This window comes from Mirounga leonina, unplaced genomic scaffold (assembly GCF_011800145.1).
Source record: "Mirounga leonina isolate KUSES-001 unplaced genomic scaffold, KU_Mleo_1.0 Mir_82, whole genome shotgun sequence".
Classification (NCBI taxonomy): domain Eukaryota; kingdom Metazoa; phylum Chordata; class Mammalia; order Carnivora; family Phocidae; genus Mirounga; species Mirounga leonina.
Window position 1 is genome coordinate 25,892,185 of NW_023270825.1, and position 13,608 is coordinate 25,905,792.

General features: G+C 50.2%; 1 protein-coding gene across 2 annotated transcripts in view; it reads right to left on the bottom strand.

Annotated features, from left to right (window-relative positions):
* Window positions 1-185: 185 nt before the first annotated feature.
* FLVCR2 (FLVCR heme transporter 2) overlaps window positions 186-13,608 on the bottom strand; it is a 55,813-nt gene continuing 42,390 nt past the window's right edge. Inside the window, exons 5-10 of one of the 2 annotated variants that reach the window (XM_034993231.1) lie at window positions 12,671-12,774; window positions 9,524-9,634; window positions 8,265-8,370; window positions 8,004-8,115; window positions 7,362-7,417; window positions 186-3,485 (exon numbers count right to left, since the gene is read on the bottom strand). In XM_034993231.1, coding sequence (XP_034849122.1) covers window positions 3,408-3,485; window positions 7,362-7,417; window positions 8,004-8,115; window positions 8,265-8,370; window positions 9,524-9,634; window positions 12,671-12,774 — 567 coding nt within the window. In that variant the 3' untranslated portion in view covers window positions 186-3,407. Of the gene's footprint in view, window positions 3,486-6,530; window positions 7,110-7,361; window positions 7,418-8,003; window positions 8,116-8,264; window positions 8,371-9,523; window positions 9,635-12,670; window positions 12,775-13,608 lie in introns of those variants that run through there. The other variant, XM_034993232.1, reaches the window with a different exon arrangement.

A 13,608-nucleotide genomic window follows, 5' to 3' on the forward strand; every position in this document is an offset into this window, starting at 1 on the left:
AAGGAAGAAACAGATTCTTGAGAAAGCAGAGACAGAAAACAGCGCAGAAGAAACAGCTGCCTGACCATGGAAAGAACGTGAAACCCCAAGATAATGGACTGGAGCCGATAGTTGCCCTCCAGACACAACCCTGATGGGCTCATCACTGGCTGGGCCCACACACAGCATATAGACTCAAGAACCCATTCGTTGTTCAACAAGGTATTTATTGAACGCTTAAGTCCATGCCAGACACTTGGGAAAGAGAAATGATGACCCACGCAATGCCCCTGTTCCCAGCGGCCCTTACACTGTAGTCAAGGAAACGGACAATCAACAAAGCAACACATGAAATAACAACTTCAGACAATATGAACTCTAGAAACCAAGGTATTGTGATCAAGAAGGTAGGGGGTAGATGATTTAGATTGTCAGGAAAGGCTTCCCTGAGGAGATGGGATCTGAGCTGAGCCTTGAATGCCCAGGTATCAGATGTCTTCATACATGAGGCAGGCATTTAGGGCAGAGGGAGCAGCATCTGGAAGGTAGGAACCATCTTGTTCAAGGGGTAAGATCCGTGTAGTAAAGTCAGGAAGCAAAAGGTAAGAGAGAGGTCAGGAAGGGAGGCAGGGGACTTGCAAGGGCATGACAGGAAGCTTGAAGTTGAGGATACTTAAATGCATTAGGAATTTATCAGTTAAGACTCTTTAGGTGAAAGGAACAAAGTCATCTTAAACTAGCTTAAACAATAAAGATAATATTGGCTCACAAAACTGAAGATTAAGGAGATTATAGTCTTCAGGAATGATTTGATCAGGACTCAACCCTGCCCTCCTATGTTGGCTTCATCCTCAGGCTGGATTCCTTTTATGATGCCAAAAGTGGTTGCAGCGATACCAAGCCTCATCCCCACAACAGTACATCTAGAAAAATAGCTCAGTGGTACGGACTATCCCTCACTCACCAACTATTGTCAAGAGATAGTAAGAAAAACAGTGATCTTAGAGAGTTAGCATGTGAGTGTAGATCCACATGGAGCCCACCTTAGAAAGTGAATGAAAGCATGCATGGTTTGGATTTGGATCCTCTAAGCATGCGTCATAGAAATGTAATTCCAGATAAGCAAAGACAAGACCCAAAGGATCTAAAGAGATGGTTTAGAATAGAACACATCATGAATATTATCATTCTCTAACAGCCAGGCTTGGCTCCCATTCAAGATGATTTAAAGTAGAACTCGTCAAGTCTCTCTTCAGCTGAGAACTAACAGATAATGGGGCCACAACGCCATAGGCACCGTGCATTTTACTAAGAAAGAAACGTACAGAAAACTGACAGCAGCAGCAAGTCCAAGCCACAGCATAAGGCAAACACGCCTGGGAAGGGAGAAGTGGCAGTAGGTGGGACAGTCCGAAGAAAAATGGCCACTCAGAACGGCAGAGGCCGAAAGCATGGACTATGGCCAGGGCAGGATGGTGCAGTCATAGAACAAACAGGCCAGCCGCACTGTGAGGCCGAGCCAGCAACCACAGCGGGCTCCGGGCGGCCACCCGGGGTGGACTGTCTGCATGCGTACACAGCCCGAAAGGCAGGCAGGCAGGGTCACGGGCGGGATGGTGAGGTGCAAGGCCCCGCACAGGCCCACGTTCACCTTTACAGCCTTGTCTTTAAAAAGCAGCCCACGGGGAGGGTCACATCTGTGTAAACAGAGGACCCGCCTCTGCAGCAGGCCCCTCCCGCACCGCCGGCCCAGGCCCCAGAAATGAGTGAGAATCTCGGGACTGCCGAAAGACACCTCTGCCCCACCTAATGACACGGCAGACCACTTGGAGAATCTTTTATTGTCTTAAGACATCCGGTATTACAGGTAGAAAATACAAATTATGCTTTTAAAATAAAGGAATGAATAATCTGGTAAACATTTTGTTAAAAAGTTTTAAGGAGCTGAAGAGTGAACACCTTTCTCCTTATCAAAAAGCAAGACCTGCCTTCTCTCCACCTCTCTTCCACCCCCCATCACTCCCCCCAGCAGAGGTGTGAACTTCTCTTACATACAGAACATCTGGAATGTCTGTACACACACACACGCACACACACACACACACACACCCAGCTCCCCTCGGGCAATGGCCCAGGCACCCTGGCCCTCCTGCCAACCCAGACGCCGAGACCGGGCAGTGGTCACAGCCAAACAGCACCATGGTCATGATCACAGCTGCTCAATGCAGGAGAAATTACTAAAACGTCTTATTTTCAGGGGACACTACCCCAGCCCGTGGGTAGGGCCAAACAGCAGGCTGGGCAGGCAAGGAGGTCACCCTGGGTTGGTTTAAAGGGAATCCCTTTAAATTCACAATATCTGTTAAAAGATTGCTGGAAGGGGATGGGGAGGAGGGGTGGGTGTGCGAATACGATCCCCTCCAGAAGCAGGAGGCACTTAATTCAAGCAGACTCAATGCCCATTTCAAGGGCCACCTTTCCTTCTGCCCCTTTCCTCTCCTCTCTCAGAAGCAGTGTGGATTTCTCAGGGTGGAATGAAACAAGGTTAGTTTTCAGTAAAGGTTACAGGAAGTTGGCTGGGATTTCCCTCCCTTCAGAGAAAGGAAGCGCTGAGGAGGATGGCAGAGCTTCTCAAGGCAGGGTCCACGTGAAGGCATCAGAGATGACGACACACACACAGAAGTCCTGGGCAGAGATTTTGTAGGAAAGAACCTTCCTGTCCCCAAATCAAGCTACCACAGTTCCCAAATTCAGGCCTTCACCAGTGCCCTCCCACACCTAGGCACGTCACCCTCCCCAACGGGCTTCTCCTTCACGGCCACGGCAAAGTTTCTGTCAAGTTTATTGATGTTTGGTTTGATCAGCTCTCAGGAAAGGGTCTGGAAACAGACCCCAAGCTTAGGGCAGGAGAAGCGAGGCCGAGTCCTGATGGGTCTGTTCTGATGTTTCCTGATGGCGCTCTCTCTCCCCCAGAACATTAGCAGCCAGTGTGATGAGCCCCAAATTACCCTCACCCAGAGCAGCTGCCTCTCCGTAGAACTGGGCTTCCAGGGGTCTTGCCATTCTAGAAAAAGTTAATATCCTGAATAAGCTTTCTCTCCGTGATCATTTTGCAGGCTCCCTCCTTGCGGGATGCAGGTGAAGGGGGACGGCCAGGCACCCCCATTCTCCACCAGTCTCTCCCAACACCAGCTCCCTCAGCCTGCCGGGGGGAGGGGGCGGGTATCGAGCGTGCGTTCGGCGAAAGGTGCCATCTTCCCCCGCTAGACCAGGCCAGCTCCTGAGAGGGTTCCAGGAGGCAGAGGCACTGCCGTCCAAGCCACAGACATCCCAGCCGGTTCCCTCCAAAAGCTGCTCCGGCGAAGACCCGCGTGCCGGCAGCGAGGGCTGACCGAAGAGGTGGGGAGCGCTGGCCACCACCTTTTCTCTCAGAGATGCTCCTCGGACACAGTGGTGGCCGCTTTGCTGGTGTTGCTCTCCTCCTCCTCCTCCTCCCCCTGGAGTTTCTGCAAGGCACAACAAGCAGGCAGCCCTTGCGGTGAAGAGGCACAGGGCTCCACCCGGGGCTGGGACAGCTGCCCGTCGGGGACCGCAGCCGGCGGGGAAACCAAGAGCCGGAGGCCCCTCAGCAGCCCAAGAGCAGACAAAGGGCAGCAGGACAGCAGCTCCCGCCTCTGCCAGCGTGCTCTCTAAACGCACACACACACCGCACACACCCTCACCGTGTCACCGAAGAGAAGCCAGAAAGTCCAGCTCCCTGTGACGCCACAGCCGCCACGAACCATCCCGCCCCGCGAGCCCCTCGGGACGGGAGAGCAGCAGAGCCCACTCTCCCTCCCCATTCGGGCGGCCTGAAACTGCCCCGGATGACCACCAGGTGCCATCCGAAGTGCCAACTCCACAACGCCCACAGAAAGTCTGACTACCTGCCTCTGGAGGCAGCCGCCTGGATGAGGAATATGATAACGATGTGCAGGGAATGGAGGCAGCAGAGAGAATTTTTATAAAGGCAGGACATAAACTCAATGGCTAAAAGTATGTATATATACTTAATGCCTAGAGAAGACGACTTTGGGTCAGTCTGTTTGACTTTGTTGGGGAAAGATGGCCCAGGATTAGAAGAGTCCTCGGGCTCACGCTTGTGTAGGTGGGGCTGGAATTAAGCACGGGCCTGGAAACAATCCTGTGGGGCCCTAGGTGTATGCCGTGCCATGCTTCTTTTTTTTTTTAAAGATTTTATTTATTTATTTGACAGAGAGAGACAGCGAAAGAGGGAACACAAGCAGGGGGAGTGGGAGAGGGAGAAGCAGGCTTCCCACCGAGCAGGGAGCCCGATGCGGGGCTCGATCCCAGGACCCTGGGACCATGACCTGAGCTGAAGGCAGACGCTTAACGACTGAGCCACCCAGGCGCCCCCGTGCCATGCTTCTTACCTCAAGCACGTACCTACTGGCGGGAAGGCCTTGGCACGGGCACAGCACTGCGCCATCACCACTCGAGAGCTAGAAGAATGTCTACAGGCCCAGTGCCAACTGGACAAATGGTGCTTCTCCCCCCCCGCCGCCCCCCCCAGGGACTGTGTCGGGGCTAGTCCGCAGCAGTGGTAACAGCTGTAGAAACCCAACCTGCCCATTCTCTTGCCAGTTTGTTGCCACCAGCTCAGCCTCAGCCATGAGTAGCTTTCATTCAGGCCACCAGCAGCCTGCTGAAGTCAATCAAGCAGCCTCTCTCCTCTCGCTCACACACACGTGCCCGCCCACACACGCCTGCTCCCTCCAAAGCCAGCGCTTGGAAATCACAGCCAGAAACAGATTAGTGGGGACAGAAGTACATCCACTGTCTCTGGCCGAGAACTACCAACTGGAAGAAAAACGGAAACCCCCAAACCAAGATTTTCATCATCTAGATTAGTCATTAGCCCCAAGCTAGACATTCTGTCTTTCTCTCTCTCTCTCTTTTTTTTTTTTTTTTTTTTTTTTACCAGAACTGTGTATCTCACTGATTAGAAAGAGCAGCTCTGGCCACATCTGTTGGGCACCCTGTCCTCAGCTGGCTCTGATAATGACTTTCTGTGCCCATGGCCAGGTCTCAATTATGCTGACTGCCATGGGGCATGTAATGGTGGGCTCCAGAGGAGGGAAGCTCTGTGACAGCCCTGGCTTCCCTGGGTGTGAGCCCACCATGATTCTGACCTTCCCATAACCAGAAGCTTCCCCAGGTGCGAGTGAGGTTCAAAGACACATGGTGAGTCATCCAGGGACACAGACTTTGGAGTACCATCCCCGGATTTGTCTCCTACTCCTACTCAGTGCTATTTCCAATACTCCATACAGAAGATGACTGAGCCAACAACTCCAACCTCAATTAACAAACCTGGTCCCTGTGCACCAAGATACGGCTGCAAGAACAGTGAAATATTGGAACCACCTAAATATTAAACAAGAGGAAATGGAAATACATATATGTAGATATGAAGTGGTAGAATGTAACTGTGAAGTAAACAAGCAGGCTAGGAACCCCACCTGCACCAGGAGACCCACAGAAAACCACCCTGAACGATGGACTACAATGTTACTAGGTTATCTCCAGGTGCTAGGATTATAGGTGACCTTTTCTTTCTTCCCGTTTGCCTGTATCTGCCAACATAAACACAGATGACAAAGTAAACAGCAAAATCTCCTATCACTTGATACAATGTGTCACATTCCAAATTGAAACCTTCTCACGAGAAATCTCTCCTGTTTTATTATAGGCATCTTTTTCCCAGGCTCGCTATATATTCCAAACCCTTATGTCTCCTTGTATCTGGCCCAAGTGAAAGCCCATCCTCATGGTGGTAACGCCAGGGTCCTCACACCAGTCTAGAGAACAGCATTTCTGCTGCCTTTCGTGTCTCCCCACTTAGTTTCCTGTGGAAGGCTCCGCCCTCCACATGCTACCTGCTGCAGCCTGCCAATTCCAGAGTGTGAGACCAGAAGACAAATAATCAATGACAGCTTATCATCCATCTGCCAACATATGTCCTTACAATACTAAATATAACTCTTTCACATACCATTTTTGCCTTAGAAAATTGGCAAAGTTTTCCAAAATGATAAAGCCTCAGTGTTGGCTCTCCTACAGAGCTATAGCAATATAAATTCATAGTGTTGGTGTTCCTTTTTCGACAACAGTTTGGCAATACATATCAAGATCTCCAAAATATGCATGACCACTGATCCGTTTCTCAAGGAAATACTGTGCTTGAGAACATGCACAGAGATTCAGCTTCCAGGACATTAATCATGATATATTTGTAACAATGATTGAGAACAACCTTAACGTCCACAGACAGCAGGACTGTTAAATCATGGTTTACCCATGTGCACTCATTAAAACACTGTGTTGTAATTAGAAGTATGTTGTAAAAGAAAAATGACCTGATAAGGTGTTCACAAGTAAAAAAGCAGATAGAAGATTCCATTTTTGTTTTAAAAATATTTACATATCCATGTATAAATATATACAGATATATATATATACATATTATATGTAGATATAGACATGTAAGTAATTGCAAAAACAAACAGCATTTCATCTCTAGGTGATGATATTACAGGACGATTTTTAAATTTTGTATACTTTTCTGTATTTTAGCTTTCCTACAAAGAACATGTATTCCCTCTGTAATAGGTTCTGGGTGGCTTATTTGTTTTTTAAGTAATATCCCACTTTTCCTCCTCAGATTTGAAATTGCTTTCATCCTGGCTTAGATTTGATACCTAACATTTTGGTTAGAATAGTCCCTAGCTGATTAAAGCAGATGGGAAACTCTTTTCTGTTCTAAATCATACTCCTAGTCCTCCCCCTTCTGCCACCATAAGCTCCTACTCCCTGACTTGCCCTTTTAGAGCCTTACTGGAAATGCACGGGCTCCAGTCCCTCCATCCCCATGGCACTGCCTAAGGGGCTGTAACACGCCAGGAGAACCACTGCCTCGGGGGCACCACCACCATGGTCGAGGTAGGCTCCCACCTTTCCTCTCCAGCCACTGACCCCAGGCTGAAAGCAGTGCAGCCAGGGTCTCAGGACTTGTCTCAGGATCCAAGGAGTGGGCGATGCTCAGCAGACTGTGACAACAGTGACGTGCTCTGGGGACCACAGCAGGGAGGCCAGGAGAAGGGAAGGAAGCAGAAGAGTCCGGGAAAGAGCAGACACAAAAGCCATGCTGAACACCCACCCAGGAAACTCTTGGGTGCCATGTTTATGCGAGTTGAGCTGGTCTCACGGCCTCCAGAGAACCAGTCCACTCTGGGAGCACCCCCCCACCCCCAGGCCCACCCATGCTGCCATATCCTCAAACAAAGCCTGGGACCCACCTCTCAAAGCTTCCACATACTCACATTCTCAGGAGTTTCGTTGTTTGCTTTCTGCCTCCGAAGATCTGCCCTAATGAATGCTGAGATCAAGAGATTGAGAAAGAACAACAAAGACACAATTAATAAGAGACCAATGATGAAGGTCACCCAAGAGAGGGAGCCCTCATTTTCCTAAGGGTCACAGGTATCTCAGACCTACTGTAGATATTCCAGGGAGATGGAGGTTCTACCCACCAACTTGACAAAGCCTGGGGATCACTGATGTCCCTACAGGCAGAAGCCAAGGATGACACTGGCTTTCATTTATAGATCAGTTATACTGGCCAGGGAGTTTGCACATGTTGCTCCAATCCTTACAACAACTCCCATTTTATAGATTAAGAAACTGAGCCTTCCAGAAGTTGGTCCACTTGTCCAAGGTCAAACAGCTATGGAGGTCAGTGTCACAGTCTGGGATGCAAAAAAGGGTCTTTTGACGCCAAATCCCAGGCTCATTCCACCAAACCATGCTCCTGCTTCTCAAACACATTTCCTTCCCCTCTGCCCATCTGCACGTGTACCCCCAATCTGTATGATCCGTCAAAACACTGAAGTCTCAAATTGCCAACAGCCTAAGCCCACGAGCAGCCTGAGTGAGCATCATCTTGTCTTGAGGCCCCAACTCACCAGTGAGGGCCGCCCCAAGGGTGAGGAAAACACAGAGAAAGATGTTCCCAGGCATGGTTCCATAGTTGTCAATAATCTGGCCCTGGGAGATGGTGAAGATGATCCCGAATACCTGGAAAGGCACATAGAAGACTGAGAACAGGGCCCGGCCAACTAGCCCATGAGAGAACTGAGCTACCATGATACAATGCCTGTGGCAGCCAAGTCAAGTAGGAAACAAAGAGCCACTGCTTTGGGGCCACCACCAAACAAGAGCCCTACCTGGGCAGACACATTCAGGAGGCCAGACGACATGCCTTCTGATTCTGGGTATGTCAGCTCCACGGCAAACTCAAATCCCAGCGGGAGGTAGCCAGTCATGAAGAAGCTGAAGACCAGATCACAGAAACAAGGTGATGGAGAAATTCGAGAGCAAGAAGGATAAGGAGCCCACCTCCTCCCTTAGAATTCCTTTTCCTGTTTTGTTTCTGGTCATCAAGACATTCCAGGCCTTTGAATAATCAGGCCATCCCTCAGGTGGCCATACCAAGGAAAGAGAGGCCCCCACAGCTCAAGAAGAAGTTCATATGTAGGCTTCATGCTCAGGAGCCCCCGGGGGTCTCCTGCTTCTTCTATGTCCAGCCATCAATTACAGACAGGGAATGGGGGATGCCTTCTATGTCCAGCCATCAATTGGCAGAAGGGAATGGGGGATGCCTGCAGTGTTCAGTCCTCAGCTGAGAAATTCTGTGTCATGGGTCCCCAGGCCCTGTGCTGGGAGTGGGAAGTCCCTGGACACTGAACAGCCTCTCCATGCTCTCTGGGACCTGGAAGGAGGATCTCAGAGTCCTCCTTTTTCCCTCTGGAGAGTCACCAGCTGAGAAAGACTGAGTGTCTGTCTGTCTCTGTCTGTCTTCCTCTCTCACACATACATTCATATAGTGCCCACAGGAAAATAACTGGGATGTGAAGCTAAGCAGAGACCCCTGTGGAAAGTGTGCCGTTTCCTGTGCTTTCTCATACAACAGGTCCAGAAAATTCCAACTCTAATTTCTTATATCTGTACCACACTTCGTGCTGCTTTCACACTTACTTCTCTCTCACTCCTTGCAACAACTATACAAGACAGGCCACTCTCATCTTCATTTACAGATGAGGAAACTGAGGCTCAGAGCAGTTAAGTGATGCACCTGTCATCTAAAGATCAGCAGTGGAACCAAGACCAGGACCTAGACTTCCTGATTCCCAGCCCTGTGCACTTCCTCCGACCCCGCACTGTCCCAGGCAGAGCTACAAAAGACTCTAAACATTTCCTAGCCTCCCTGAGGTCTGTGAAGGACAAACTCCATCCCAACAGCATGGAAGGCCCGGGCAGCCTTTTGAAGTGCTGTAAGTAAACAAGACCTCTGGCCACGATTTCCACATCTCCAGAGGTCAATGAGAAGGCAGCAAAGGGGTCAGTGTTGCTTCCAAGGATGTCGGCAGCTCTAGGAGCCATGGGACGCTGCTTTCCAGTTAGACAAGTCAGAGGTCAAACTTACCCCATTGTGCCAGCAGTGATGAACACGACCCACAGATATCCCAGGTTCAAGGTCAATGTGTACACCACCATGCCCACTAAGGTCATGATGTAGACCACCAGGGTTGTCTCCCTACAAGCAGAGGCAAAGACATTGAGTCATACACTTCTGACTGTAACAAGATCATTCATTCATCCATCCATCCATCCATCCATCCATTCATTATACAAGTATCGATTGGGCACCTGCTATGTGCCAAGCCCTCTGCTGTGTGCTGGGACATCTGCTCTCAGAACTTTCTGTCCATGAGGTTGATGGACACTGAACCAATGATCACACAAATGGTTACTTAATTACACTTTGGCCAGTGCTACAAAGGGGAGGCTCAGGAGAGGATGAAGCCTTCTTGCTACATACGTGTGTTCGACTCCTGCAGAACCCTTTCAACAATATCAAGCTGCAGCCCAAGCAAGAAGGGCACAACCCTCTCCCTTCCTCGTCCTCCACCAAATAAACACAGAACAAGTATCAGCTACTGTCAGGCAGCATGGCGTGTGGGACTATCCCAGAAGCCACCTCATTCTGCTGGTCTGCTTTGCCCCAAGAGCCCATGGCCATGCTGGGCAGTGAGCTGACTTTCAGATTCTCTGTCATCTCGAGGTTCTTCCTGTTGCCACTGGTGCAGGTGCAGCACAGATTTTTCACCGAACCTGAACTACTCTGCTCCAGGCAGCAGAAAGTAAGTGAGAACATTCTCCAGCCCTGAACTAAGCGCTTGACTCCCAAGCCAAAGCGAGAAAGCTCTGCCCACTCCCCGTGACATTCCCCTTTGCCGGTCCCCTCAGACGGACCATCAGCAGCCTGCTGCTCTCTGTTTGGGGTTCACCCTGCTTGCACCCCTCCCCACATTTCTCCTCCCATGTTGCCCACTCGTGACTCTGCTGCAGCCTCAGCCCTGCAGCTGGACTTGTGTTCCTCTCCCTGTCCTGCTTATGGCAGGCCGCGGGCTCCGCACATCCCTCTGCCCGCCTGCCACAAAATGAGGACTCAGAGACGGAAAGCTGAAAGCTGAAAGCCTTCACGCATCCCCCCTGAAACAAGAAACACGGTGGGGGCGCCAGCAGACGTACACTGTGGTTTTATCAAACTAATCCCGCATTTATTGGGTGCTGGGAATTCTATTAAGCACTTCGCATGCATTTCTTATTGCACTCAAGCCTGACAAAAGTCCTGCAAGAAAAGGATGACTATCCCTAATTTTGCAAATGAGGAAACTGAGGCTCAGACCAATTAAGTTACTTATTCAGAATCACCCAATGAGTAAATGCAGAGCTGGGATTTGGACCCAGCGCTGGGATCTGAAACCTACGCTGCTCTTTCTACTGCTGCACACAGGACCTAATACACTAATACACACGGACACGCTACAGGCTTGCATCTTCGGGAAAGCTCAAAGCCAGAGGCTGCAGAGGATGCCCCTCCCACCTGGGGCTTCAAAGCAGCTGCTGAAGGCAGAGGGGCTTCCTCGTCCTCCATCCTGCACCCTCATCTGGTCCCACCCACCCCGCAGAAGGCAACTTCATGGATACCAGTTTCTTTTGCCGGCCACACAAGCCCCTCTTTTGCTGTATTTGCTTAACCATAGCTTCATGTTAAACCACTGGCCCATTTAGAAAAACTGTAAGTAGTCCCAGCCTCAAATAACGGGATATGACCCACCCAATTTCCAGCCCCCAAACCAAACGGGACAAATCTGGGAGCCACGGGGAGAAGAGAACGGGCACCAAAATGCCCTGATCACAGAGCATCCTTTCTCTGTCCGGGTCGTAGCGCAGGGTGAAGGGCATCTCATGCTGAAGGCCAGAGTTAGACATCAGTGATGCCAGCAAACGGTGGCGTCTATGTTCTGAAGTGTGCCCTCAGCCCTTTCCCTATATTTTCTAGTTCTTCTCAGCCATCTGGCTGCCCACATCCCAGCCCAGCTGTCGTTCCAATCCTTCCCCTCTCCCGCCATAGAGCAAGCCCTGGGAGAAGGGACACTGCTGTTCACCGGTTTGGGGGTGGCCAGTCCTCACTGCTCTCGGGCCTGGCCGAAGCAAGCCACTGACAGATAGATGGCAGAGACGAGATGGCAGCCAAGCTCCGCCCGCCAGCAGTCATTAAGCCACGCCAGGCTCCACGTCGCGTTCAGCCAGGCAACCACATCCCCAGGGATGACCTCAACTGGCCTTTGTCTGGGGCAGCCAGAGTGAGACCTGGTCTAACCAGAGCCTCACAGAAGCGGGTTTGTGTGGCAGAGAACAGGTCTGCCACTGTCTGTCGCCTCCAGACACGGGGAGCTTTGGAGGCCTCAACAAAGCAGCTGCCCTGCCCCAGTGTAGGACAAACCTGGCAGCTACCCAGTTGACCAGTATTAATTGAGCACCCAGTGCATGCTCAGCACTGGAAAGGAGCAACAAGAAGGGAAGGGTGTTGGGTCTCCATTCTCCAGAGCCTTTTTCTAAGCCTGGCTATTGACTTGAGGCACCTGGGTGGGTTGCTCTTTACAAATGCAGTTTCCCCCACTGAACTGGCATCCATGAGGATGGGGGCCAGGAATCTATTTTTGATAAGCGTCCTGGGTTAGCCTGGCATACACTAAAATCTTAGAAAGACTGCTCTGAGCTCCTGGAAACACACTGGGCATTCAGGCCCAAAGCACATCACAATATTCACGAAGGAGATATAAGCAGTTGCAAGATGATACAGTGTAAGCCAGAGGAAGCCCAGACACCTTGGTTAGCCCCTAGGAGCCAGGGGAATGGGGCAGGGGATCACTTCCTCATTGCCACTCTTTGGGGTTTCCATAAGCTTTCCAACTGCTGGCATTTTTCTACATTCATTTTCATTTCTCCCTCATTTGCCCCTTCTGCAAACTACATGGGGCAATGGGGAAGAGTACTGTGCTAGGCCTCTTGTCCTCCATCTCTAATCTCATCAAGATCCCCCACGGAATGTGTACTATTTCCCTCATTTTATAAATGGAAAAACTGAGGCTTAGAGAAGATAAATGTGAAGACCACTGAGACCCCCAGCTGCTGCACCCAACCCTTTGGAGTCATATTGCCGAGGAATGTGTCATTTCAAAACATGGGTCCCCAATTCTCAGTCCAAGAGGAGGTCACTTACTTGTAGGTTTTGGACCTATCCAGCCAGATGCCTGAGATCACAGCCCCAAGCATTCCTGCAATGACGATGGTCAGGCCGATTCTTCCAGCATTCACTTCTTCCCCCTGGGAAAACCACAGCCCCAGTGATCACCCAGCAACGGGACAAGACACCAGACAGAGCACAGTCACCAAGAGGTGACAGGGGAAAGGCAAGTAACTCAGGCTCCATTAGAGCCTATTCTCTGAACGTACCAGGGCAAGATGGCCTTTAAGAAGCTGCCAGTGGAGAGAGACTCCTAGAATGGTTGCTCCTCCCAATCTAATATAACCCAGATGTGTGCGCATGATCCTGGATGCTGAGGTCAACCAAACTGTCCTAGACCCAATTTGAAGTAGATCTTTGTAAATTTAATCCTTACGGCAACCCTTTTATCTTATTTATCATTATCCCCATTTCACAAATGGGGAGACCGAAATACATATATCCAAATATTCTGTACTTAGTTGTTTGGTTTTTTTTTTTTTGAGCTATTGGTGCCAAAAGGAATGGGAAGATAACCATTATATCATCTCATTTACTTCTCAAAATTCCCCACCATAAGGTTAGAAATCAATATTCTACACTTTACAGATGAAAAAAACTGAGGCACAGTGAGATTAACCTGCTAGCCAGAGGTCGTGTGGCATTTATTAAGTGCAGAGCTAGGATCTGAACTCAGACCTATCAAACTCCAAAACTGGAACACATTAGCCACAGTGGCCTACCACTTCTGCAAGTGTGAGACCCTTGTCCTTTCAAAAGGGGGTTGGACCTGGGATTCCCGACTCCAGGACACATAGTATCCCACTCCCAGGATCCAGCCCTTGCTGGTTCTGGAAATATTTAAGAAATGCTTTCAGGGATGCCTGGGTGGCTCAGTCGGTTAAGCCTCTGCCTTCAGCTCAGGGCATGATCCC